At 33.5% G+C, this 27,286-nt stretch overlaps 1 protein-coding gene across 1 annotated transcript; it reads right to left on the bottom strand.

Annotated features, from left to right (window-relative positions):
- Positions 1-304: 304 nt before the first annotated feature.
- On the bottom strand, positions 305-27,286 carry HELRODRAFT_68857 (hypothetical protein; the record flags this gene model as incomplete). Its single annotated transcript, XM_009028966.1, has 7 exons — positions 305-453; positions 1,072-1,205; positions 1,789-1,857; positions 2,037-2,170; positions 11,647-11,776; positions 11,848-11,974; positions 27,139-27,286. The coding sequence occupies 7 exons, from the start codon at positions 27,284-27,286 to the stop codon at positions 305-307; spliced, it is 891 nt and encodes a 296-aa protein (XP_009027214.1).

Below are 27,286 nucleotides of genomic sequence, written 5' to 3'. Positions count from 1 at the left end.
TTGCAGAAAAGAAGTGTCAACAAAATGTGATATTAAATGAATTTTTTGTTAGGTCAATTATTGACATGTTTTTTATTCATGATGTATAAATCAACTATTTTTAAGGAAGCAAACTCCGAACAAATTTTTTCTCGGATTAACTTTAATCCATTTTGACAAAGGAGCCATTAATAGTTACCAACAAAACAATTTATACAAATATCTGTTTTTTAATCAGCCTTTACAAACATTTTACAAATTAAATTAATATTTTATAATTTTATAAAAAAAATCGTACAAGATGCTTTATTTTTTCAAAAATGTGTTATATGAATGTAAATTGCAACGGAACGTTATTACTCTCTAATAAATTTAACATTATCTGTTCAAATTCTGTCCGTATTCTTTCAAATTCCATTATGGAGTCAGGCTGCTTAGACATCCAATATTTGTCAAACTCATAATAAAAGTGGACTGCGATGTTAGAAATGTTAATTATTTTATTTATTCAATTCACATCTAAATACGGCCGGACCTCCGTGTAACGAATTTGATGGTCTCAGGAAAAAATTCGTTATATAGAAATTTTGTTTTGGAAAAAACTCTATATTGCCTAAAAAGTGTTTATATGCTCTATATTTATGAAAAACAACCTTCTAATCCTTTATTTTGAAAACGGAAAGTAATAATACATAGTATTAATTGTACAAATTAAAGTTTTAAAAGTGAAATTTATCTTTTGCTCTATGCAACGATGATTCCGATTCCACTGAAATTAATTAGAGTAGAATTCGCAAAAATTACTAGAATACTAGAACAAGAAACAATAAATATGGTTCTAGGAAATTAAAGGAATACAAAAACACCGCTTATAGGCTACCAATTCATAGAATGTTTGCTGGTCGGATATTTATTTCAACTTTTATGAATTTTGTTTTTTCGTTATAGAGAAATTTTTGTTGTTGTATAGAATTTAAAGTGTTGAAATTCCAAGGGACATAAAAAAATTCGTTGTACAGAAGTTCGTTATAAGGAGATCCACTGTAGTTATCGAACTTAACAAGCATAATATTCACAAAATGAAAACCTAACTGAAAATTCTGTAAAAATCTGACATCAAAGGTTTCTTTTTGACTGCAGCATAAAAATGAGATCTTAATTTTCCTCTCATCAAAAACTGATATGCAACGCTTGTAATGTTAATGCCAACTATAGCGAAGAAATATCTGCAGTTGTTATAATTTTGAAAAAATTTATTCATCAAAATACGTTCATTTAGTAACAATATGAATCAGTTTTTAACAATATTTTTTAAAAGTGCGATCGAAGAATTACCGATAATATTAGCTGAAAAAAACGTTTTCGAACAGTTTAGAACTGTTTTGAAACATTTTTGATTGATTTTATTAAAATACGAAAGACACTTTTTTAAACAAACACAACGTAATATTTATGACATATAAATATTTTAAACTTTTATAACATTTTGAAACAATTTCTCGACAAACGCCCTAGTAGGCACCAGGCAATCCAGTCTTGAAAGTTAAGCACAATTTTTGATGTGCAGATAGTTGTACAAGGATGGAAAACCATACAAATTTTTCCCAAATTTTTTTTGAAAACGATCAACCGATTCTGTTTTTTAAAATAATTAACTATCGGTATCAGTTACCGGCAGTAGTTAAATGCATTGATACTTAAAACAAAAAGTATCAACGATCTGCGATCTTACAGCGATACCATAATTGCCCGCGATATCATCATATCATCGATAGGTTAATAACAACCATGCTTAATCAATCCACGCACCCGTATTTAGGATGATGAGAATGAGACAGTAGATATCGCGCTGTTTCTGTGTGACATAACGATAAATATCTGTTTAAACAAAAACACATTTTTCAAAACTAAATTAATTATTATATAAATTAAATTGAAAATAAAAAACCGTTATGCCGATACATGTAAATCAATAGTAGGAGATAAATGACACTAAATTTATCAAAAAACAGTAGAATAAGTTATATCCCAGTTAACTTGCACATAAAAAAACCAACACTAAACAGTTCAGGCCAAGCATTCCCATTCCTCTAAAATCTGTAGCAGGATCTTTTCCTTGGAATCCTATATCTTCCCAAAGTACGGTTTTTCTACTGGGCAGCTTTACGCCAGGATTTAATTTGTTCCACAACTAGCCATTTGAATGAAAAAATATTGATATTTATTGTAAACTAGTCAAGGCTGAACAATTTATAATTCTATTGCTCATGAAAACTGATCTCAACCATTGTTTTCATGAATATTTTTGTCACAACATTTTAGTGTTTAACAAGTGATACTATGAATAAAAAATAATTTATTTTAGAATTTATAAACTATATGAGATTCTAAATTTTAAAAGTTAGGATAGATAACAAATTATTTAAGAACGAAAGAAATGAAACCAGGTTTCGAATGAAGGTAGAAAAAATGAAAAAATAAAGCTAGATTGTGAATGAAGGATGAGAAAAAAGAAAGAGAAAAACTAAAATTAATAGTTTTATTTCCAGAAAAAAACCGAATAGTTAAAAAAATTTCAGAAAACCAGAAAAAATTAACAGGAATGAAATAATAGAAAAAATATTAGGAGCCACGACTCTGACCTCTGACTTCGTCATACGATTACCAAAAATTTTCGTCTTACAATATATAAACACCTTACGAAAAACAAAACATTCTAAAATTTGTTTAAATCGGTTCAGGTAATTCGTTTTTGGCATATTTTTTTAGTTTCAGTTTTCTAAATTTATGTTTTGAAAAATACTGAAATACAAATTTCTGCATAACTATTTTTTAATCATTCAATATTCCTTATTCTATATTCTATGCTTTTAAAATACTGATAAATAATTAGTGACGTAGCCTAACACGTTCGTCAGGATGGAAATCTAAGTCGCAATTTTTTCATAACGTTTTGATCCAAAGGTGGTGCATTAATGATGGATATTGCAGATTTAATGAGACTATTGCAGAAATTATCAGACCAAATAATGTTTACAATAGATAAATTAAATATTAAAAAAACCTAGAGTTGAGATTTCGAATGTATTTATTTTTATTTTTAAATGTTTAAAGTCGTCAATCAAGTTATTTTGCAAGTTACCTGAGTATTTAAATAGTTTATATTCTTTAGAATTTAGAAAGTTAGTCTTGTGACAGGACTGTTAATTCCGGTATTTCAATTGTTTCGTCTCGTAGCAATACGATATCTGATCGCAATGATTTGAATAAGCGAGACAGTGTGTCAACCTTAGGAATCGGCTTGTCATTGATCGTCAGCAACGGAAGAAATTGCTCATACGCACCATGTTCTTTTCTCATTCTGAATGTTGAGCATTTATCGATTCCTAGTTTCATGCCGACATCGATAAGCTTTTGTGCACTTTCAGTGTTGTTGGCGATGATTGCTGTGTCGTCAGCAAATTGCAACCATGCTCTTGTTTTAAGTAGGCCTGCAACCGGAAACTGTAATTGTGTAGTTGGCATATATAAACTTTATTAAATTATTTATTTGAAGCGGGATATGATGGTGATCCATAATTGATGAGATTAGGCCATGACTGACTTCACCAAAGACATTTCGCAAATCCAGGAGTGTGATGATTATTGTTCTCTGGTGCCTTTTTGCATTGTTGATCATGTGAGTTAAGAGCTGTGTGTGTTCAGTCAGGCCATCTACTTTTGGGTTAAGTCCTTTTTGTATGTTTTTGTTGATGATGTTGTTTGATTCGAGAAAGTTGTATAGTCTATTGTTGATGAGTGAAGAAAATATTTTGTAGAGTGTTGGTTGCAGGGTTATGGGTCTGAAGTTAGCCGGATCTCGAGCATCTCCCTTTTTGTAAACTAATATTGTGAACTCCTTTTTCCAGCACAAAGGGATTTTGGAGGATACATCTTCATCGACAATAATTTTGAACATAGAGTTTTGCTTGTGTTAATGATTTGATTGTAGAAGTGGTGGTTAAAATGTTGCCGAGTTCTTTCAGATATTTAATTTCTTTTTTTAGATCCTTGATGTTTTTGTTAGTAATTTTGTTTTGGTCAGTGTGCTGTTTTATAGAGCTGTAATTTTGAGCAAAATAATTGTATTTTGAGCAAAATAATTGTATATATCATCCTTTTAAATGCAATTGTGAATTCGTCTATGTTGTTAAGACTTTGTATTGTAGCTGGTAGAAGACATTGGCTTCAAACCATTGGGCTGGCGTTCTTGACAATTTGACGCCGGGGATAGCCGATTCCGTTGCTTCAACTGCCGACGACGACTATGATCGGTGGTTTGGAGTAGAAATTATTTCATCTGGTGATGTTGACTGTGATACATGTCGCGTTGTTGTCCGATGAGTCCTGAGGTAACTGAACGACCCTTTCACTTTTTTCCAAAGAAACGTGATATTAAATTATTATTTTCAATATTACTGGAGTGATTGCCAATAGAATTCGAACTGTAAATGTTTGGCAAAATATTAATGGAAATGTTTGGGCGGCGTGATGGCTCAATAGTTAAAGGCGCCTGGTCTTGCTATTGCAATGACTGGGTTCGAATACAAAGAGATCCCCGCCTATCATATGCAATTTGTATGATGCGTGGTTTGCACTCGTATTCATATACGCTGTGTGTGTTTGTCGTTGAAACCTCTAAAGCAAACGCAAAACAGAGAGAGTAACCTTTAACCTATAACGTTAGACTCTTCAACTGAGCGAACAGCATAAACGTTAAAATATCCAGCATTCTTAGTACAGCGCCAGGAGTGTCTACCAACGTTAATCAATATTTTATTGCAGTGCGGACATTCATTTGAATTTGCGCTATATATTCCTTTAATTAAGAAAATTAAAATTAAATAAAAATTAGTATAAAAACTAAATTTAAAAAATGTCGCCATAATCCCCAAAATTATTCCTATCCAAACAACCAATTTTAAAACCAATTAGTCGAATAAAACAAGTATTATGAATAAAAAACAGTGAGTTGTAGTACAAAATTGGCCAACTCTCTTGCAACACATACATAATTTGAATAATAATGATAACAATAATAATGATAATAATAATAACCATAACAACAACAACAATAATAATATCAATTAAAATTCTTTTATTACAGGAAATCATTGGCATAAAATATAAAATAGAATAAAATATGGTCATTGTCAAATTAAATGCACAATAAAACCGTATTACTCATTATCTATGATAAGTGTACTTAGGTGACATATTTAAACGGTTATAAAATGTTTCTGTCGCAATAGATGGCGTATGTCGATTTAATTGCGGAATCAATAAATTTGTTAATAAAAGAAATAGGCCATAAAACTTTAATTAATTGTAAATTGAAAGTATTAAAGAAGCCAATTGGAGTAATTTCAAACGTATTTAAACTAATAGAACAGTTTATGAAATCGGGGATTAAACTTAAATTTAAATTGTTTCTGTACTTCGATGGTTTGTCTCGTGACTCGATCTCAATTCTTCTGTTTTGTAGAATGACGATGTCTGGACGAAGATTGACAAACATTTGCGACATTGGCAGGACTCACCCCTTTTCGATATCTGCGAGTATCAGACAATCCGTCGTGCGGCACGATAGCAAACAATTAACGATCTCTGACAATATCCTGTCATGGCGTTCAGTATAACGTTTCAAAGCAACTGTGGATCCACAGTTGGACACCACATGCTTGTTTGTCTGTTTAGCGCCACAGAGAGGACACAGCGGTCATCGGTCTTCCCCAATCTGAACAGATTTGCGTTTGTCGGCAGTTGCTAAATCAAATATTTTCTCGCAAATTTGTATAGGGTGTCTGGTATTGAATCTAATTTCTTTGACCAGTGTTTATTCGCGAAGGAAGTATTATTACCTCTGTTAACGACTTGATCAAGGAGTCCTGACTTTGAAGCAAGATGACATGGTTTAAGCCGTCCGCTATTCGGTCCTCTTCTAACTTTTTTAGTGTCTGAGAAGTTGAGTTTGAGACCGAAAGCAAATTGTCGATCATCCTGTAGTCCACCGATGTTTCACGCCATAGATCACAAATCTCAGCATTTGAACTTGTCTTAAAGTAATCGCGCAGCTTCAATATAATTTTCAACGCTGTGTCCCTTAGTGGAACAATGTTTTGACCACCACTCTTTAATGGTAGATTCAGCATCTCTGCCAACCAATTTCTTGCTGCTTCTACAACAAGGTTATCCAAATTGTTGGCGATCCACGATCCACGTCAGAGAAAAACTGTAGCTTCGCAGCTCGAACTTCAGTTGTGAAGGAATCTTTTCAAAATTTGTAGTTTCATTTGCGTAGAAACATCCAGTTCGGTCGTAGATCTCAAGAGACGAGTTAATTTGAAAATTATCTCCTCTTTGGCTTTTGTGACTTTTAGTTCTGAATCATAGACTTTCCCCAGTTATTTGAATTCCTGATCCATTGCTACTGTTGGAATGGGTATGTTGTCTATTGTCAACCTTGGTAGGAACTGATCGTATGAGTCATCTTCTTTTCTCATTCTAAATACACAGCACTTATCTGTCCTCATCTGCATGCCTGACCATTTGCGCCAGGCAAGATTCATATCGATCAATTTCTGCGCATTCTCCGAACTATGTGCAATGATTGCCGTATCGTCGGCGAATTGAAGCCATACTCTAGCTTTCACATCAGAGGTTGGACCCCAAAGATAACCGCACTGTTTAAATTTCTCATTTAAAAAAATTTTCATTAGAGGGTTAAAACATAGATTAAACAAAAGCGGCGATATCAATTCAATTTATTTCAACCAACCAAAAAAGGAAATGATTCTAAACCTAAAAAGAAAACAAATTCTTGTGTACTAGGCTACCGTCTGTCATAATTGTATAGATAATTTATACATACTGATAACAGATTCAATTGGCAATCGCGAATAAATTAAAGAACAAGATAATAACTTCAAAAAAAGAGAAATCATTTAAATGTCCTATCAAATAAACACGAAACCTTTATTAACTAGGTGTTTCTTTCGTTTGTTTTTAAAAAGGTGCTAGGTATCAATGTTTCGTATTTCAAACGGAATTCTTTCCCATATTACAGAGGCTGTTTGTTTCAAATTCTTGACAAGTAATGTTATCCTTGGTGATGACGTGTAAAGTAATGGCCAATAGCGAGTACACCTCTGTCGTACAGTGTTTCCAAAAGTGAAAAACCATTGAAGGATGCCGGCAGTTGCTGGTGTAGAAACTTCAAAACAAAAATCATTACATGATAGATATGAAAATTCTTCATATTTAAAATTTTTAATTCCGGATAATTGCTTGATATATGAGAACGTAGATGCAGATTTAGTAAAATTCTAATAAAACAATTCTGACTCAGAAATAATCTCTTTAGATGAGTATCAGGGTTATTCCCCCAGATGATATTACAATATATGAGATGTGAAAATATCAAAGGATAATACAAATTAATCATTGTTGGTCTGTTCAATTTTATTTTTATTTTATCTACAGTTTTGTTGATTTTTCTAGAATAAGTATCTATGTGCCGATCCCAAGAGAGGATGTCTTTTATGATCACTCCAAAAAATGTTGTACTAGTTGAACGAGGAATATTAATATTGTTCATCTTTATGTCTAGATCTGGTATTGCATCGGTTAAAATTTTTGGACCAAATATAATGCAATTACATTTTGAATAGTTCACTATTAATTTGTTATTAATAAACCATGTTGAAACATTTTCAAGGCTTTTATTAATAGAATGCACATCATTAGATGGGCTTTTGGTAGGAAAATTTTGTTTAAATTCTTTTATTGTATAATACTTTGACTCATTCTGATTTAAATATTTATCTCTCACCTCCATCATTGTTTATTATGTAATGACTGCTTTTTGATTATTCATTCTTTTAGAAACACAATCCCTCACCACTACTTGAAAAGGCCATTATCAATGTCCTCTTTGCTATTACAAACCCGAAAAGGAGTTGATTGATCAGGATTTTCATCTTTTTCTTGAATATGCTCTTCTGTTTTTTGTCTAAAATATACAGGAAAGCAAGAAAAAACATGGATGCTATTTGCTGATAACTTCAATTATGTCATTTTTAGCATTTGACCAAAATTTTGAAAAAAAAAACTGATTTGACAATTGGCTTGAAACCTTTTAATTTAGAATTTTCAATTTTTTTTACACCACGCACAATGATTGTATCTATTTTAAATTTAAAATTATATTTATTATTTTGTTGTTTTTTTGCTACAATCAACAGTTGTAAATGGTGTCTCAGTATCAGTACCAGATCCTTTCATTTCAACATTCATTGGTGGTACTGCCTGAGGTGTACTTGGTAATGATCTTCCTACACCTGACCACAGTTCTTTAATGCTAAAATTGGTGTTAATTGGGTCAACTTGAAATACTTTGGCTGGTTTTTATTGTTGTTGAGTATTTTTATTCAAATGCATTACGTTCAAATCAGATACAATTTCTTTATTGATGCGTTCAATGGAACTGCCAGACATTTGAGCAATGTTTGCATTACATGTGCCTAGCTTTGCTAGTATGGTGGCAAACTATTTATTTTAGCTTCCAATTGTTGCAATTTTGCAAAGACCAAATTAAAATTAAATTGCAACACTTTAACCTTTTTAAGGTTTACATAAAACTACGCGGCATTCCTGGTGTAATAGATGTAGTAAATGGTAAACTAAAAGGTCCAGATGAATTGGGTAAGGAAGCAATTAAGATCAGTTACCTAAGTATCAAACTGCCTTAACTAAATTTGATAAAGAAGATTGTATTGCTATAATAGTTCCGACCAATATGACAGACGGAAGTGTGTTCATTAACTAATGCCAGAGATGTTTGGCTGGAACTTTATCCTCTGTACGTTGATGTTAATGAAGATAGAGCATACTATTTATGCATGAAGATTTTCAGTTATAAGATGGATGAAAATGTTACCGAACTTAAGAATCTTTGGAAAAATTTTTAAATTGAGTTGGAAAAAGATGAGAACAGTGATTTATTGTTGATACATAAAATTTATACCAAACTTATCAATACTTTGTTTTGTTTAAAGATAATTTCACAGGTTTGCGTTTAGCGTCCAGAGACCTAGTTCCCTGAGGTAGGACGTTGTTTTCTTTGCCATCAATTTTTTGCGCCAAATTAGACAATCAGTTGTATCCATTTCATTTAAATTTAGAGCTTTCATGTCTTGCTCGATTTTTTGCGACCAGGACTTCTTTGAACGGCCTTTGGGATGTGTGCCAGGTACTTCAACATCTGCAAGAAAAGTTATGGCATTGTTTCCACTTCGTTTGACATGGCCAAACCCCCGCAGACGGTGTTGCCGGCATTCGTCCTTTATATCATCTAAATCAGCACGACGCAGGATTTCGGTAGATTTGATGTGGTCCTTCAGACTAATTCGTTGCATCCATCGGAGCATTTTCATGTCGGTTCGTTAAAGTTGTTGTTCCAACTTGGTTGTCGTTGGCCATGTTTCTGCACCATATAACATCACCGGACGTATCGCAGATTTATAAAGTCTTGATCGTAGTGGTAGTGGGATGTCACGCCGCATCAATATAGCAATGGCCAAAGCAATGGCCATTTATTCCAGGCCATTGCTTTGGTTTTGCTGATGTTGACTTTGAATCCATGATCGGCGAGTCTGGTGTTACAATCTTCAATTCTCGTATGCGTGCTTGAACGGCAGCTTCAGCTGTTCCAGTACAATCCAGAACATTCCTTAGATATTGAAACGATGTGACTTTCTCTACCTTATTGGCTTCAAAAACATTGCTATTTCAAATTTGTTGTTGTGGATTGATGCAAGCAGGACAAACAAAATTGGACAATTATTTTTATCAACGTTTGTGACACCACTGGTAACACTGCTGACACTTGATTGAATTGTTACCTACAACAGCTTTACAAACTGAACAGGTCCATCGTCCAGTAGCTGTGGATTGAATGGATTCACCAGTGTTCATTGCTTTGGTTTTGCTGATGTTGACTTTGAATCCATGATCGGCGTGTCTGGTGATCCAATCTTCAAACATCTGTGCTGCATTCTGCTCAGACGTGACTGTTAAAACGATATCATCAGCATATATTAGATTCCAAATGTCACCAGTGCGTATCGGTTTTGTGATTTCTTCCATCACAGTTATAAATAACAGTGGACTGAGAATCGAGCCTTGGTGAACTGCAACGCCGATGTCAAATGCATCTGTGTTTCCAACCGTTATGCATTAGTATTCGTATACATTTCCATCACAAGTCGAACAAGATATTCTGGAATGAGTTGTCACCGTAGACTCCACCCGATTGCTTCACGGGGAACACGATCAAATGCTTTTTCAAGGTTTACAAAAATGTGTGATAGTTGTTGATGCTTTGTGAGGTACTTCTCTTGCGGTTGCCGAAGGATGTGAATTGCATCAATTGTTGATTTCCCCGCTAGGAAACCAAATTGATAATTTCCGATTGTGATGCGCGACGTTAATCTTCTCTCAATGATTTTCTCGACAATGTTTATCTTATAAAACAAATAACAAAAACAACAGAGAAACTTAGGCAAATGTATACAGAGTTAATAAGTCATAAAGTTTCAGAAATATTAAGCGACAATATAATTACATTTTACAACAAAGTAGTGAAACAGTTGTTGTAAAACCAGGGATTAGGCAACGTTTAAGTATGCTTTATTCACCTCAACAAAACGAATGCAGTGAACGTGAAAATCAAACGCTAGTTAAATTAGGTGACTAGCTTTCAAGGAACTGTTTCATTAGTTAATTTAATACTTACATTCTCAAATAAACCGGACCAACGTCTATAGAAGGAAAATCGCAATATGAAATGTTGTTTACCAAGAAACCAAAGAAGATAACACATCATCGAATCATTGATAGAATAGCTCATGTTCGTAACCCTATGCAAAAACGACGAAATGTGCTTACAATCAGTCCCTCGACCACATGCGCCAGTTCATCAAAAATGAGTTCATCAGCAACTCTTGAATCAGGTCGATATACTACCATCAAAATAATTGATGCATTTGTTGTTGATACTTGAATGCACAAACAATTAAACTATGCTAGTTTTGATATTTCCAACCGTTTGCATCTTTAAACATAACTTTTAAACCACCATGGGCCGGGTCATATTCCCTGAAGGAGTAAAATGAAAAATTCGAATCCGCAAAATCCCGGATTTTTACTCATAAATAGCATGAGTTTCAGCACGCGACGTAAGGAAACGAATGCGTAATATCGAAATATGTTTTCATTGTTAAAATAGTTTTATATTTGATTGATTAAATTAATAACTTTCTAACAATGAGGTCATGACGTTTCATGTACAAATTAATGCTTGAGATAAATAAATTGTCATTTCATGATTTCGACAACGTGCAGAACTAAGCCAGGTAATTTAAAATTTTTCAGAACTAGTCAAAATATTGTCAATGAGATGTCTCATGTACCAACTGTATTATAGCAAAAATAATAAAAAACATCTAAACAATTTATGGCAAACCAATAAATTTGAATGAACACAACCCACCATGGCAGTTATGAATTTTGCAAAAAGCAATTAAGTCAAAGTTTTTCAAACGCCAAATATTTATTTTTGTTACCTACTTTCATCAGAAGATCCTCATGTTCAGAATTCTCGCTCGAATAAGGAATTTTTCTGAGATGTTCAACTTCTCTTGTCAGTTTATGATAACCAGAAATTTGAGACAGGTATAATTCCATGGGAACAACAAACCTACCATAAGATATTAGCCTTTGTTTTAAAAAATTCAGTGAAAGAATTCGAATTATAGAAATATACGTTACCTGGAATGATATTGAATATTAATTGACTTTTCGGTAATAATGTCTTGGACTAATTTTTTATCATCTAGATTATCAGAAATGTGCACATGGTTCAGTTTCCGCGATTTCGACAGTCTGAGAGAAGATTCTAAGTTAAAAATTATGAAAAAATATCATTAAAATGCGGATAGATTTTTGAAACAGTTTTGAGAATTTTTCAAATCAGTAAAATTTATAGATTTGAACTTTTATGAGCATAATTATATATATATATATTGTGAAATTAGTATTTAGACCATATTCGATACAGTTTTCAAGAAAATCAACCGCGTTAATATAATTATTATGTCTATATATTAATTTTTCAAGTTTTCTAATTAAAATTTTATTATAATTATTAAATTTATTAAGTAAAAAACTAAAATTATTATTGTCCATGTTTATTAATATAATTGCAAAAAGCTTTTTCGATATAAAATATATCATCGTCAGTGCAAAATACTTTTAAATAATAACGAAAATTACCGTTTATAGACAAATGACGTCATACAGTATAACTTAATTTTAAGCGCGAAACATTTTTGAAAATATTATTATTAATTATTATATACTATATATTTAACATATTGATAAAATTAACTTTAAATTATTTTCATAGATATATATTAGAATTAAACAAAATAAATTAAAATTTTAAAAATTGCTGAAAAAACGACCATAAAGTAAATCAACAAAATAAAAAGCAAAAATCATACTACAATATTCATGTTTCCAAGTTTATATTATTATCATTGTCATTGTTATTATCATTATTATTACTATTGTTATTGTTGCTGTTATTATTTATTTTGTTTAATTCTAATATATATCTATGTAAATAATTTGAAGTAAATTTTATCAATATGTTGAATATATAGTATATAATAATTAATAATAATATTTTCAAAAATGTTTCGCGCATAAAATTAAGTTTTTTGTTTATAAACCGTAATTTTAGTTATTATTTGAAAATATTTTGCAATGGCGATATATTTTAAATAATATATATATATATATATATATATATATATATATATATATATATATATATATATTAGGAAGAAGACCAAGTTCTATACAGTTGTTCAAAAAATCCACCGACGATTCAGCATTAACAAGTTTTATGGTTGATTTTCTAATATTTTGAACTAGTTCTTTACAATTAAGTCTATTCAAAATGTTGAAATCCATTTTATAATCGTTTATGATTTTAATTGTTAAAATTAATCAAGCAAGATCCCATTTTTATAATCGTTTATTTTTTATATTATTATTAAAGTTATGCATATAGATCTATTTCGACGTAAAGTCATCATCAGTGCAATATATATTTTAAATAAATTCTATTAATAGTTAATTAGTTGTATTTTTTAATATATTAAAATAAAATAAAAGTAACGAAATAAAAACGCAAAGGTTCATTGAAATTAGTAAACAAAATATTTGAAATTATACGATTGTTCATGCTACGTGGCCGTTGTCAAGATGGCAACCAACAATGTCACAAATTTGAAGCGCGAAATTAATTAGAATATCGTTTCTATTATTATTAATATTATTAATTATTATTTTTATTATTATTATCATTATTATTATTATTATTATTGTTATTATCATTATCGTTATCATTATCATTATTATTATTATCGTTATTATTATCATCATCATTACCATTATTATTATTATTGTTGTAGTTGTTGTTCTTTTTATTGTTGCTGTTGTTGTTGCTATCGTTGTTTGTATTGTTGTTGTCGTCGTCATCATTGTTATTAAAAGTATTATTATTATTATTATCGATGACGTTAAAATTATTAGCAACAATGTTGACGTTGTTAATTAATCTATGATTTTTTGAACAACTGTATAGAACTTGGTCTTCTTCCTAATATATATATATATATATATATATATATATATATATATTATATATATATATATATATATATATATATAATCTATTAATAAATTACTCTAAAAATTAAACTATAAAACAACAACACCGAAGGCTATTCAAAAATGTCAAAGTTATACCTGTCGAATCATGTGTCGCCCAACACAGACTCCTTGTGGCAGACCTGGTTGTCAAACTGTCTAAACAAATGCCTCGAAAAATCAAAACGTGGAAGCTGAAAAGCAATATTCATCGAGAAAAATTTCAACAGATTGTCGCCACACAGTTAGACCACCAATCGCCGCAATCCAGTACAGATTGGAGTTTGGAGTACATAAAAAACCGTTTTGATAAACGCTGCAACTACGGTTTGTGGAAAAACTGGTACAAAACGTCAACATGAACGGGACACTTGACGAAAAAAGACATAGTTGGTGCCTCGTGTAACAAAAACGACAAAAATGAGATGGTTCTTGAATGAGATGAGATCAAGCTACAGTGGAAAAAAAATTTCAACCATCTGTTAAATGAAACAAATCAATGTCAACTTTGACGCTCCGCCCATCGAAGGTCCGATTCCAGACATCACTGTATAGGAGCTTACAGAAGCTCTGAAAGCTATGAAGGATGGAAAGGCTGCAGGGCAGTCTGGACTCACAAATGACATTATCAAAGCATCTGATACTGCAAGTATCCAAACGTTACTACAACTTTGCCGTAAAGTGTGGATAAATTGCTCAATGCCGACTATAGCATGACAGTTCCGCTATACAAAGGCAAAGGTGATCCATTGAACTGTTCATCATATCGGGGTATACGTCTGCTGGAACACTTCCTGAAAATTGTCCAGCAAATCATTGAGAGAAGATTAACATCGTGCATCATAATCGGAAATTATCAGTTTGGTTTCCTAGCGGGGAAATCAACAATTGATGAAATTCACATCCTTCGGCAACTGCAAGAGAAGTACCTCACAAAGCGTCAACAACTATCACACATTTTTGTAGACCTTGAAAAAGCATTTGATCGTGTTCCCCGAAAAGCAATCAGGTGGAGTCTACGTCAACAACTCATTCCAGAATATCTTGTTCGACTTGTGATGGAAATGTATACGAATACTAAGAATCTTGTCAGCACAACGGTAAGAAAAACAGATGCATTTGACATCGGCGTTAGAGTTCATCAAGGCTCGATTCTCAGTCCACTGATATTTATAACTGTGATGGAAGAAATCACAAAACCGATACGCACTGGTGACATTTGGAATCTAATATATGCTGATGATATCGTTTTAACAGTCACGTCTGAGCAGAATGCAGCACAGATGTTTGAGGATTGGAACACCAGACTCGCCGATCATGGATTCAAAGTCAACATCAGCAAAACCAAAGCAATAAACACTGGTGAACCCATGCAATCCACAGCTATTGGACGATGGCCCTGTTCAGTTTGTAAAGCTGGTGTAGATAACAATTCAATCAAGTGTCAGCAGTGTAACCAGTGGTGTCACAAACGTTGTCCAAAAATAATTGGTACTTTATCTAAAGTGTCCAATTTTGTTTCTCCTGCTTGCATCAATCCACAACAACAAATTCGAAACAGCAATGTTTTTGAAGCCATTAAATAGAGAAAGTCACATCGTTTCAATATTTAAGGGATGTTCTGGATTGTACTGGAACAGCTGAAGCTGCCGTTCGAGCACTCATACGTGGCAGCCTGGAATAAATGGCATTTCCTTGCCTCTATATTGATGCGGCGTGACATCCCACTACCACTACGATCAAGACTTTATAAATCTGTGATACGTCCGGTGATGTTATATGGTGCAGAAACATGGCCAACGACAACCAAACTGGAACAACAACTTCAACGAACCGACATGAAAATGCTCAGATGGATGCAACGAATTAGTCTGAAGGACCACACCAAATCTTCCAAAATTCTGCGTCGTGCTGGTTTAGATGATAAAAAGGACGAATGCCGGCAACATCGTCTGCGGTGGTTTGGCCATGTCAAATGAAGTGGAAACAGTGCCATAACATCTCTTGCAGGTGTTGAAGTACCTGGCACACATCCCAAAGGCCGTCCAAAAAAGTCCTGGTCGCAAACAATCGAGCAAGATATAAAAGCTTTAAATTTAAATGAAATGGATACAACTGATCGCCTAATTTGGCGCAAAAAATTGATGGCAAAGAAAACAACGTCCTACCTCGGGAGAACTGGGTCTCTGATTAATAGTTACACGAAGTTAGAATTTTATCGGGAAAAAACCTGCCCGTGGCAGCCCAAATTTAGCTTGAGATCACGTTTATAATATAGTTGTAATTTGGCAAGAAATTATAAATTTTATTTCAATTTTTCAGAGTAATAACGTAACATGCATACGAGTGGCACAAAAAGTGTAGTCTTGGAGTAATTGTAGCTACATAGTTGGTTTTTTGTTGGCTTTACAACAGTAAAAAAACGGCAAGCCTGGCCATAGATCGAATATTTCGAACGATAATTATTCTCTAAAACGTATATTTTTAAATTATTTGATATCAAAAATTTTCAAAATGCTTCACAAGATAACATAATTTTCTTCCATGTTTTTCAAAAAGGGTTCTCAAATTTATTTACATACATACGAACATACGTGCATTCATGTATACATACATACAAACACAAATACGGTTTTAGGGTAGCGAACGTGCTGGCAGGTTTTTCTTAGCTCTTATACTTTATTTATTATATTTTCTCTTTTTAATAATTTTATAATTTTATCGTTTTTTTTAATTAGTTTTATCTAACCTTTTTTTTATCTATATTAATGTTTTTATATTTACTTTATTGCTATCTTTTCCATGCTTTTGTTATTTATTCTACCGTTTTTTACTGTAATTTATTGTTTAATTTTAATTTAATTTTTTCTTTGGAGTGTAGGTAATACGTATAATTTTTGTATTTATTTTATTTATTTCGTAATCTAAAAATTTGTACCAATTAAACGCTATAGTTTTAATTCCAATTAATTCAAATAATTCATTTAACATTATCGACATTATATTTTATTATTTTTAATTCTAATAAAATAACACACGGTACGCTCGAGTTTTAGATAGTAATTGTTAAAAAACGTTTGTTTGCATTAGTTGTACAATCACATTGGAGTTTCTATAGTTGGCAATATTCGTAATAGTTTTTCACTCATTTATAGCTTTCATAATATTTCTTTAAATTCAGTTTAAGTGTTTAAAAAAGAAAAAATAATAATTATATAAACTAATAAATTAAATAATTTCAATTCCAATTATTTTAAAAGTATATATGATTCTATTAAAATTAAGCACAATACACTCGCGCTACACATACGCGCCTGATTTTAGATAGTAATTGTTAAACTTTAGTTGTACGTCCACACTGGTGGTTCTATAGTTGGCAATATTCTTGATAGTTTTTCATTTACTTATAATTTTCAAAAATTACTTTGAACTCGATTTCAATTCTTACATAAAAAAATAAAAATAAATAAATAAATTAAAATAATAAATTAAATCAATTCAATTCCAATTATTTTATAACTCAATTTCATTTTAATAAAAAAACACATAATACACTTGCTCTGCACATACGCGCTTGTTCATAGATATTAATTGTTAAACGTGTTTCAATAGTTGGCAATAATCGTAATTGTTTTTCATATCTTTATAGTTTTCATTGAATTCCTTAAAATTCAATTTGACTTCTTTCAATCAATAAAACAATAAATTATAACATGTCAAGTCAGGGTTCTTCTTTGGATCTATCCTCCCTCAAATTATGCCATGGCCGAGAATGAAGTTTTTTTTAAAACTTGACTTCTCCAAAGCTTGACTTCGCCGGGACCATATGCTTGAATGCGTCAAGTCACTGCTTCCTGAAATATATGACTTCTGTTGGATGTCATACAATGCTGACCCATTCCTTTCCTTCGACAACAATATTGTTTTGTCAGCTGAGGGTGTACAGCAAGGTGATCCTATGGGTCCTCTGTTTTTCCTCTGTCAATCGATCCACTAATAAAAATCATTTCTTTCAATATTTGTTGTTGCTTATCTCGGTGATAATGCTTTGGAGAATTGTTTGAAGGTTTTAAAAGACAATATAGGTTTGATTAATAACAGTTCCCATCAATATGGGCTTAAGCTCAACATCAATAAATATGAAATTACAACAAATTCCACCAACCCATCAAATTTTCCTAATAAAATTAATACAACGGAGTTAAACGATCTCCAATTTATAGGAGCCACAATTTTTAAGTGTAAGGCCGACGATAAGTTTTGGGACAAAAAGTTTGATGAGTTCAAATATGCTACGTCAATGATGGTACATATTTGTAAACAGGACGCACTCATCCTTTTGACCCAGGCGGCGTTTATTCAGAAGTTATCGTATTTTTTAAGAACCTCCCAGGTCGGTCAAAGCAAATTTCTGATAAATTCGACCACCAACTACGTATAGGTGTTCAATCCATTTTCAATATATTTTTTGATGACAGGCTGGAGCTAGGCAATTTTGCCTGTCGGTGTGGGTGGATTGGGTTTAGGCGTCGTGGCTGACTTGGCACCATCTGATTTTTTTACTTTCTGCCGCGGCCACGATGTTCCTTCAAGATTCGATGTTACCGATGGATGACCATCTAAGAATGGAAACGTTTGCTAATTGGTGCTCCATTTATGGAGATGTGATCGGCATCGACGTTTGTTTGCAAAAAAATTGGAGCGAACCATTGTTGAAGAGATCTTGTGAATCATTGGAACTGTTGAATGTTTCGCCTCTCAATAAAGCCAGATTGATGGCAGTCAAAAGCGTTTTTGGTTCGGCCTGATAAAGAGCGTTACTAAGCACCGCTTGCTACACCAGAATCGATAACGCTTCAGTGAGAATAAGTCTGTGCCTAAGACTAGGTCTACCTGTAGTTTCAGAACACAAATGTTTGTGTGGTGTAGATGTTTCTCCGTTGGGATACCAAGGTCTTTCTTGCAAGTTGGGTTCTGGCAGACAGGCACGGCACTCGGCTTTGAACGATTATTTGTTTAGGTTGCTTCAAAAAGCCAATATACCTGCCGTTAAAAAACCCGCAGGCCTGATTGTGGAAAGTAATGCCAGACCTGACGGGTATACTCTTATCCCATGGTCTGCAGGTCGTTGTCAGACATGAGACGTGACATTCTCCAACACGCTGGCTAGAGGTACATCGGTTATATATCGGTAGAAACCGGTTCCGCCGCGACCAAGGCAGCTGATTTTAAAAATTCAAATTATATTATAAAGTATAAACTCAATGACGGCACATCGCTCTTTGTTCCGGTTTGTGTCGAAACATTTGGACCAACTGATAAGGTCACTCAGCATTTTTTCGACAATAAAAGTACTAAAATAATTGAAATTTCATGTGACCCTAACAATAAAACATATATAATAAAAATAATTCTCTATTATTACAAAAATTTAATTCTTTCTCTATCTTAGAAAATACCGCTAAATGTCCGGCCGTACGAGATCCTGAAACAAAGATTAATTAGCGAGTCGGGGATCAAATGATAGTTTTTATGGCTATTGTTTTTAACCAAGGATTCGTACATACATACACATATACATACAAACATACATATATGCATACCCTACTACAGATTGGGTCGATTTGAAAGTTGGAATCGCTATGGGCTGTTTCGCCAACCCTGTTTATTTTAGCAAAGCAAGTCATGTTGGATGCTGCAAGCGGTTACAAGGTTAACTTGGGTGGAAGTGTTTGTATGCCATCGCTGAAAGCATTTATGGGCGACACTACCGTTTTGAAAAAAACTCAGCGCGAAACTGTAGAAAAATTTTGCAGACGCTAGATGAGTTGATGGAGTGGAGCGAAATGACGTTCAAGCCGGAAAAATCTCGAAGCCTCTCGCTGACAAGAGGTAAATATGGTGAGCATGTCACTTTTACAATTTCCGGTCAAATGATTCCAACTTTGCTTCAAAAGTCAGTCAAAAGTTTTGGCAGGTGGTACCACTTATCTTTGAAAGATTCGGGAGAAAAAGGAGAACTCCTGAACTTATCAAAGCAGCACTTGGAGACCGTGGACAGCCAGAACTTGTGTGGTAAGTTTAGTCTGGTTGACGCAGTTTATAGTAATCCCAAAACTACTATGGCCTTTGTTAGTGTATGAGTTCAACCTCAACACTGTGAAAAAATTGGTAAGAAAATCAACCGTTATACAAGAAAATGGCTTGGTCTGCCTGTGAGTTTGACTTCACTTGCTCTTTATAGCCAAAGGACAGTTTTAAAACTATCATTTAAGTCGGTAGTTGAGGAATTAAATACGCAAAAATAAGATGTCAATGGATGCTTGACAACTCAGCAGACCAATATATAACCCAAGTTAAGCCACTGTTGAAAACGGGGAAAAATGGAAAGCCAGAAATGAAATAGACGTGGCAGAACAATCTTTGAAACTTAAGGAGATTGTTGGAACAGTGCAAAGTACAAAACATGGCGTAGGTTGGTTTCAAAATAGGTGATGGTCCAAGGTCAACAACAAAACAAAAGATTAGATGATTATTGAAGAAAGACGTAATGAGTAAGACAGAGAAAGAGTGATTGCAACAGTGCAGCAGAGTCAACAGGGCAGACGGTTGTCGTGGGAAGAGGTGTTGCAAAAAAACGTTAGTTTGAAAGAAATTTAAAATATGTCTCCTTTCCGTTTGGCTTTTCTATAAGAGGAATGTACGGCCAGCGGCCAACAAAAGCTAATTTGGTTTGGTGGAATATGTTGGCACAGAACAAATGTACACTCTGTGGAGGTCACGAGACACTCGCGCACGTGCTGTCGTCATGTCAGTATGCTCTAGGCCACGGTCGGTATACATGGCGCTACAACAAAGTTTTGAAAAGCATAGCAGAAACGGTCTGTTCTGTTTGCAATGAAGCCAAATCTCAGTCTGCGGAAAACCCGAAGATGTATTTCTTAAGAGAAGGACAAAGCATGACCGAGTGATGTCGTTATTGAACTGTGTCGTACAAAGATAACATGCTCAGTAGCCACGACGTAAAAACTGCAAAGTATGAACAGTTGATTCAAGAGTTAAACAAGAAAGGATACAAAACCAGGTTCTACGCTGTTGAGGCTGGTGCAAGAGGAACAGTGGGAGCGTCGATGTATGCACTTTTCAAAGAGTTGGGACTGTCAGGTAGGAAGCGTACAGCATGCCTGAAAAAAGTTATTAGTAGCGTAGAGCAAGCTTCGTACTGGTTGTGGCTAAATAGAGTGTCGGCTAAATTAGCAAGCCGTGGCTACAGTGTATAAATATAAGGCTGAATTTTGGTATAAATAGCAGACCAACATAGCTAAAAAATCAACAGTCATCGAGATGCGTTCGAGTGATCAACGAACGTGGCTCGGTCCCCCGAAAATGTAATGGATTTTTCAGGGCCGAATTAGATGTATTAAGTAACTTGTACGTGAGGATGGCGAGTTTAAATATGATGCGTTGACGTACTGGTAACCAATGTAGTTGAATGAGTGAATCTGTGCTGGAAGATAAATTACAGATATTTAAAACAACTTTTGCAACTCTTACAACTTATTATACTACTAGTTGAAGCATTCCTGTTTTTTTGTTATGTTAATCGATATTTTTCATTTCAATACTTGTGTCAATACTTCCTTGAGATATTTATTAGTATCTTTTTTCTTTATTTGTTACTTTAACTGTTAAACAAATAATTTGATGTGCGTGTATATTTTTTTAATGTGGAGACGTTTAAAAGTTTATGTCAAACATTTAATGTTTCCAAAATTGATGTATGGTGCGGGTGTTTGTTTTCAATAACGTAGGATGTAGGCAAAACTTGATAAAACAATAAGTTTTTCATTGTTTAATAATCACATTACTCTAATCCTTAGATGTATATTTGTGTGTGAGTGTGGTTTGAGAGTTTTCTGTTGTTTGTGAACTAACTTATTGTTTATTATTTTGTGCGTTTATACATGTGCTTATTACAATGTGTGCTTATTACATTGTCACTATTACAATTATTGTTGTTATGATTCTTAATTGTTATATTCGAGACTATAATTAGAAATAATTATTATTAATAATTAGTAATTAATAATAATAATTACAAAAATAATTATTAGAACTGTCCTGGGTATGACATAAAACTGCATCCACGCTGCCTTGCGTGCTTTTGAGCGAAAGGCTAGGCCCACCGCTTATAACTGGTGGTTGTCGTCAGGATGGGTGTCCGGATGTAAAAACTTTTCCCCAAATTATTCCTATGCCATCACAAAGAAAAACAACGGCCCCTAGTCCCCAGCAGGCCTTAAGTGGTCAAGGGGTGCCAAGAATCCCTGGGAAGTATGCAATAGCGGAGGGATGTTGCAGTAAAATTCAGAATGGCCCCTCTATGGTACTTAGACTTGGAACGCTCAATGTTGGATCACTGACTGGCCAAAGCATGGAAATCGCAGAAATGCTCGAGCGTAGAAGGATTGACATCTGCTGCCTTCAGGAAACCCGATGGAAATCGAATGGTGGTGTCTGTCATGTCAACTCAGACAAAGAAAAATGTAAACTATTCTGGAATGGCCAAAAGACGGCCAAAAATGGTGTTGGAATTTTTGTCAGAGAACCGCTAGCCCAAGAAGTACTGGATATTAAAAGAATTAATTCACGTCTCATGTGATTATTTTTTCTTCGCATAGAAAAGCAAACAATGATTATTTTTTCTGCATACGCACCGAAGACAGGCGAATCAGAAGAGATGAAAAATGACTTCTGGACTACATCTCAACAATACCAAAATCTGAAACAATCCTGATTGGAGGCGATCTCAATGGCCACGTTGGAGAGAAAACAGATGGTTTTGACAACGTACATGGCGGTTTTGGCAATGGAAAACGGAATGAAGATGGCAACCGCATCCTTGAGTTTGCTGAAAGTCACGGGTTTTGTTTACTGAACACATATTTTAGAAAGAGGCTGGAACATCTCATAACATACAAAAGTGGGCCATCAGCCACGCAAATTGATTTCTTTGCTGTCAAGCAACCACACCGAAGGCTATTCAAAAACGTCTAAGTTATACCTGGCGAATCTTGTGTCGCCCAACATAGATTCCTTGTGGCAGACCTGGTTGTCGAACTGTCAAAACATAAGTCTAAACAAATGCTTCGGAGAATCAAAACGTGGAAGCTGAAAAGCAATATTCATCGAGAAAAATTTCAACAGATTGTCGCCACACAGTTAGACCACCAATCGCAAGCCAGTACAGATTGAAGTACATACAAAACCGTTTTAATGATCGCTGCAACTACAGTTTGTGGGAAAACTGGTACAAAACGTCAGCATGAACGTGACACTTGGTGGTGGGATGACAGTGTACAAAATGCAATAGCTGAAAAGAAAGTTGCATACAAGCAATGGCAAAAATCAAAGTCTGTTGATGAACATAAAATTTTCCGTGAGAAGAACAACTATGCAAAACGTCAAGTTGCACTGGCTCGGACAGATCAGTGCAAAGAGTGGCTCACTAAAAGCAAAGGTGAACAAATGAAATCTCTGTATCGTATAGCAAAAAAAGCAAAGCGTACGAAAAAAGACATAGTTGGTGCCTCATGTATCAAAAACGACAAAAATGAGATGGTTCTTGAATGAGATGAGATCAAGCTACAGTGGAGAGAATACTTCAATCGTCTGTTAAACGAAACAAATCCCATCAATGTCAACTTTGACGCTCCGCCCATCGAAGGTCCGATTCCAGACATCACTTTAGAGGAGCTTACAGAAGCTCTGAAAGCTATGAAGGATGGAAAGGCAGCAGGGCCATCTGGACTCACAAATGACATTATCAAAGCATCTGGTACTGCAGGTATCCAAACGTTACTACAACTTAGTCGTGAAATCTGGAAAAATTGCTCAATGCCGACTGAAAGGTGATCCATTGAACTGTTCATCATATTGGGGTATACGTCTGTTAGAACACTCCCTGAAAATTGTCCAGAAAATAATTGAGAAAAGATAACGTCGTGCATCACAATCGGAAATGATCAACTTTGTTCCCTAAGTACAAAGATCAATACGCTAATCTTCGTTCCGATCTGGTACCGTGGTACCAAGGTTACTGTTTATCATGGGATGTGACGTTCCCTCACACGTTAGCCGAAAGGTACATCAATTACACGGCTATGGAGCAAGGTTCCCCTGCAGAGAAGCTGCTGATTTTAAGAATACTAAGTACAAAGATCAATACGCTAATCTTCGTTCCGATCTGCGTGGAGACATTTGGCCCAGCTGATGAACAAACACAATTATTTTTTGATAACATAGGTACAAAAATAAAATTTAAATAATATGATCATTTTTTTCCAATTTCTAATTCACTGTATACATGTCAAACTGAACAGCAAAGATCGAGATAATGACATTTATTTTCAAGGATCCATTTATTTTCTATTCGCCATTTTGTTTATTTTAACTGCAGTTTATCATGTTTTTTGGTCGGACTGGGTAAGTGGTCCGTTGGGCCCTCTGGTCAGTTACGTTAATAAATAAAGCAAAATATATCGTTGTTGTTGCAAAAGTTTAATTCATTTTGTATTTTAGAGAACATTGCTAAGTGCCTTTCTGTGCGAGACCCTGTATACTAAAATTATCTGTTGAGCAGGGGCAAAATGATAGTTTTTATGGCAATTGTTTTAACCATGGACTCGCACATACACACATAGACTCATTCACACATACATACACACACATACATGCACACACATACATACACACACACGTGCATACATACCCACATGCATTCTCACCCAACATACACACGCAAACACACACACACACTCACGCACATACACCTACTTACATATTTAACATTTATATTATTCACAAGCACAAAAAATAAACATGTACTTGTATCAGTGCCTTAACTATAATAGAATACATAAACAGAAAAAAAAATGTGAAACTCATATACGGACAATATAAACAGAAAGGAAAAGAAAGAAAAACTAAAACTATAAAATATCAGCATCTATCAAAGTTTACCAATTGTTTTTGTTGAGCAACATACAAACATATTTATATATAGAAATTTAAGCTTTTTACATTCACACACATGGGAAAACACTCAAGCGCACAGATATACACAGATCAACCTATACGCGTTGAGGGCAATTTATAATTTATTTAAAAACATCAAAATTTGTATAAGGAGGTCGAATTAAGGCAATTACTTTTAAATATTTATAACTGTAACATTTCTTTGATCGTACATTAATAAACAACATTTCTATAAAATCATCATTAAACATTTTATCCACACACACAAAAATTCAAATCATTTCTTACAAACATGCCAACGCCACCTCCTATACCAAAATTTCTCTTTTTGAATATAAACTTATAATTTTCTAATTCAATCAATGGAGCCGATAATTACATTTCATTCTACCAATTTTCACTAAAAACTATCAGATTAAATATTTTATAAAATTGATTAATTAATATTTGTAAAGTCGTCATCTTGTTGTATAGGCTTCGAGCGTTTATATGCAAAGTGGACAAACATGATGTAAACAAATTAATTTCAGAACTAGCTATAAAATTTATTAAACTATTTTCAGTATAATATGGCGTTTGGCTATACAATAAATTGTTAACAAATTCATTGCGCATCACCATGTTTCGTGGCAATAGTCCGCAATTGTTTTTCTTCAACTTCTTTCCTGTTTTTTGCCAATGAAAAATCCCATTCACGCAGGAACGTTGTACTGGGGCCAAATATCTGGATTTGTTAACTTTGGTAGCTCCTTAATTGGTAAAATTATTTTAAAAGCTGTTGACTCAATTGATATGTTTTAGTCAGTTGCTACATTATCCGTTGTGTTTCTTTTTCGCAAAACGGGAAAGCAAGGATTGAACGGTATATTGTTAGTTTTCAAATGGTTTTCAATTATGTCTCAGCTGCACGAGCTTGACATTGCCCACATAATAAGTAATTTTTTTCTCTATAATTTTTGATGCCTTCAATAAGCAGTTGACACCAGTACCATACACTTTGTCGGATTTCTAGTGTCTTCTTCACTGTTTTTATCTTTAATAATCATAGGACTACCGACAGACTTTTTACTTTTCTTTGCTTTTTTCACAAGCCGAAAGCCATCAGAATCTAGTTCATTATTAGATTCGTTCATAGAATTAGCAACTAAAACTTTAGCTCTATCTGCTCATGACTTTGCAACTAGTTTTATTTTCAACTTCACTTGTTAAATTTGCTTTGAATATGTTGTTTATATTGTTTGCAACATTTACAGGTGCCTTATTAACAGACACATTTGTTGGTTTGACGTTTGTAGCACAAATTTTATTTATTTCTTGCATATGGTTTGAGACAACAGAGCACATTTTTTCCAGTAGACAGGTATGTTTTGTATCTAATGCCTCCATTATGGCCGTTTGTTGCATACTAAACATGGCTTTGTTGTCATTTTTAAATTCAGCCAATTAACATTCGGATTCTTGCTAAATTAGCACTTGTATAAAAAGAACATTTTTCAAGAAAACCATTAACCTTAAATATTTTCAGAAGAGAAATACATTCGAGAATTTTATCCCTTTTAGTAGTATTCCCGCAAAATTGAAATTCATTTTTTAAGTTATCGTTTTTTAATATTTCTAAATCATTTTTCAAAATTTTAACAGCAGTAGCTACTTCTTCAGCATGGTAAAATTCTATAACATTAGATATAAATGTTTCATCCTCTAAGTTATTCGAGTTATTTACTAAAAAGAACAAAAATTCACTAATAACATGTTGTTTACATACATAACGTTTTACCTCGGGAAACCGGGTCTCTGGACCCAAACGAAGATTGATTGTTTACATAGATAAAATTAATTAAATTTAGAATAAATGTTTTTCATACATTTCAACGATCAGTTAAGCATTTTATATACCTATACAATTTTTAGTAACATATATGAACATTTGCCGTGCATTAGCAGATGGTCCTCTCTTTTTTCACGATCTCTCTGCGAGCATAATATATAGGTCGGTCGTTGTAGCTGGGAGCTAAGTTCAGTCTCATATATTCTATGAAAATCTACGCATTCTAAAAATGTAGGTTTTAGCAGGTTGCCTTCATTGTACGGCACAGTACAAAAACTAGTTTTTTTTACCATTATTCATTTTTAAATTTAAACTTTTGAAGCTAGTATTAAAATTTAAAATACATCATACACAAATGAAATTTAAAAACCTAGTTGAAGTTGCTAAAATTATTATAACGATACTTATTGTTATTATTATTATTTAATTATACTTATTATTATTAAAATTATAATGCTAAAAAATAAATTCCTAACCAATGTTTAAAATTTTGAGTAAATCGGGTTCTTTGGAGTAAACAATCCGCAGCAGCTCGCACTTTCCTGTTATTATTCTAAGGATCCATTTAAATATGCCACGTGTAAAAGAATTTAGATACAGAAAGTTAAGCAAGTACAGGATCAT

This window comes from Helobdella robusta (genome assembly GCF_000326865.2).
Source record: "Helobdella robusta unplaced genomic scaffold HELROscaffold_6, whole genome shotgun sequence".
Taxonomy (NCBI): domain Eukaryota; kingdom Metazoa; phylum Annelida; class Clitellata; order Rhynchobdellida; family Glossiphoniidae; genus Helobdella; species Helobdella robusta.
Note: the sequence above shows the minus strand (reverse complement) of the source record. Positions and strands in the feature narration are given on the sequence as shown.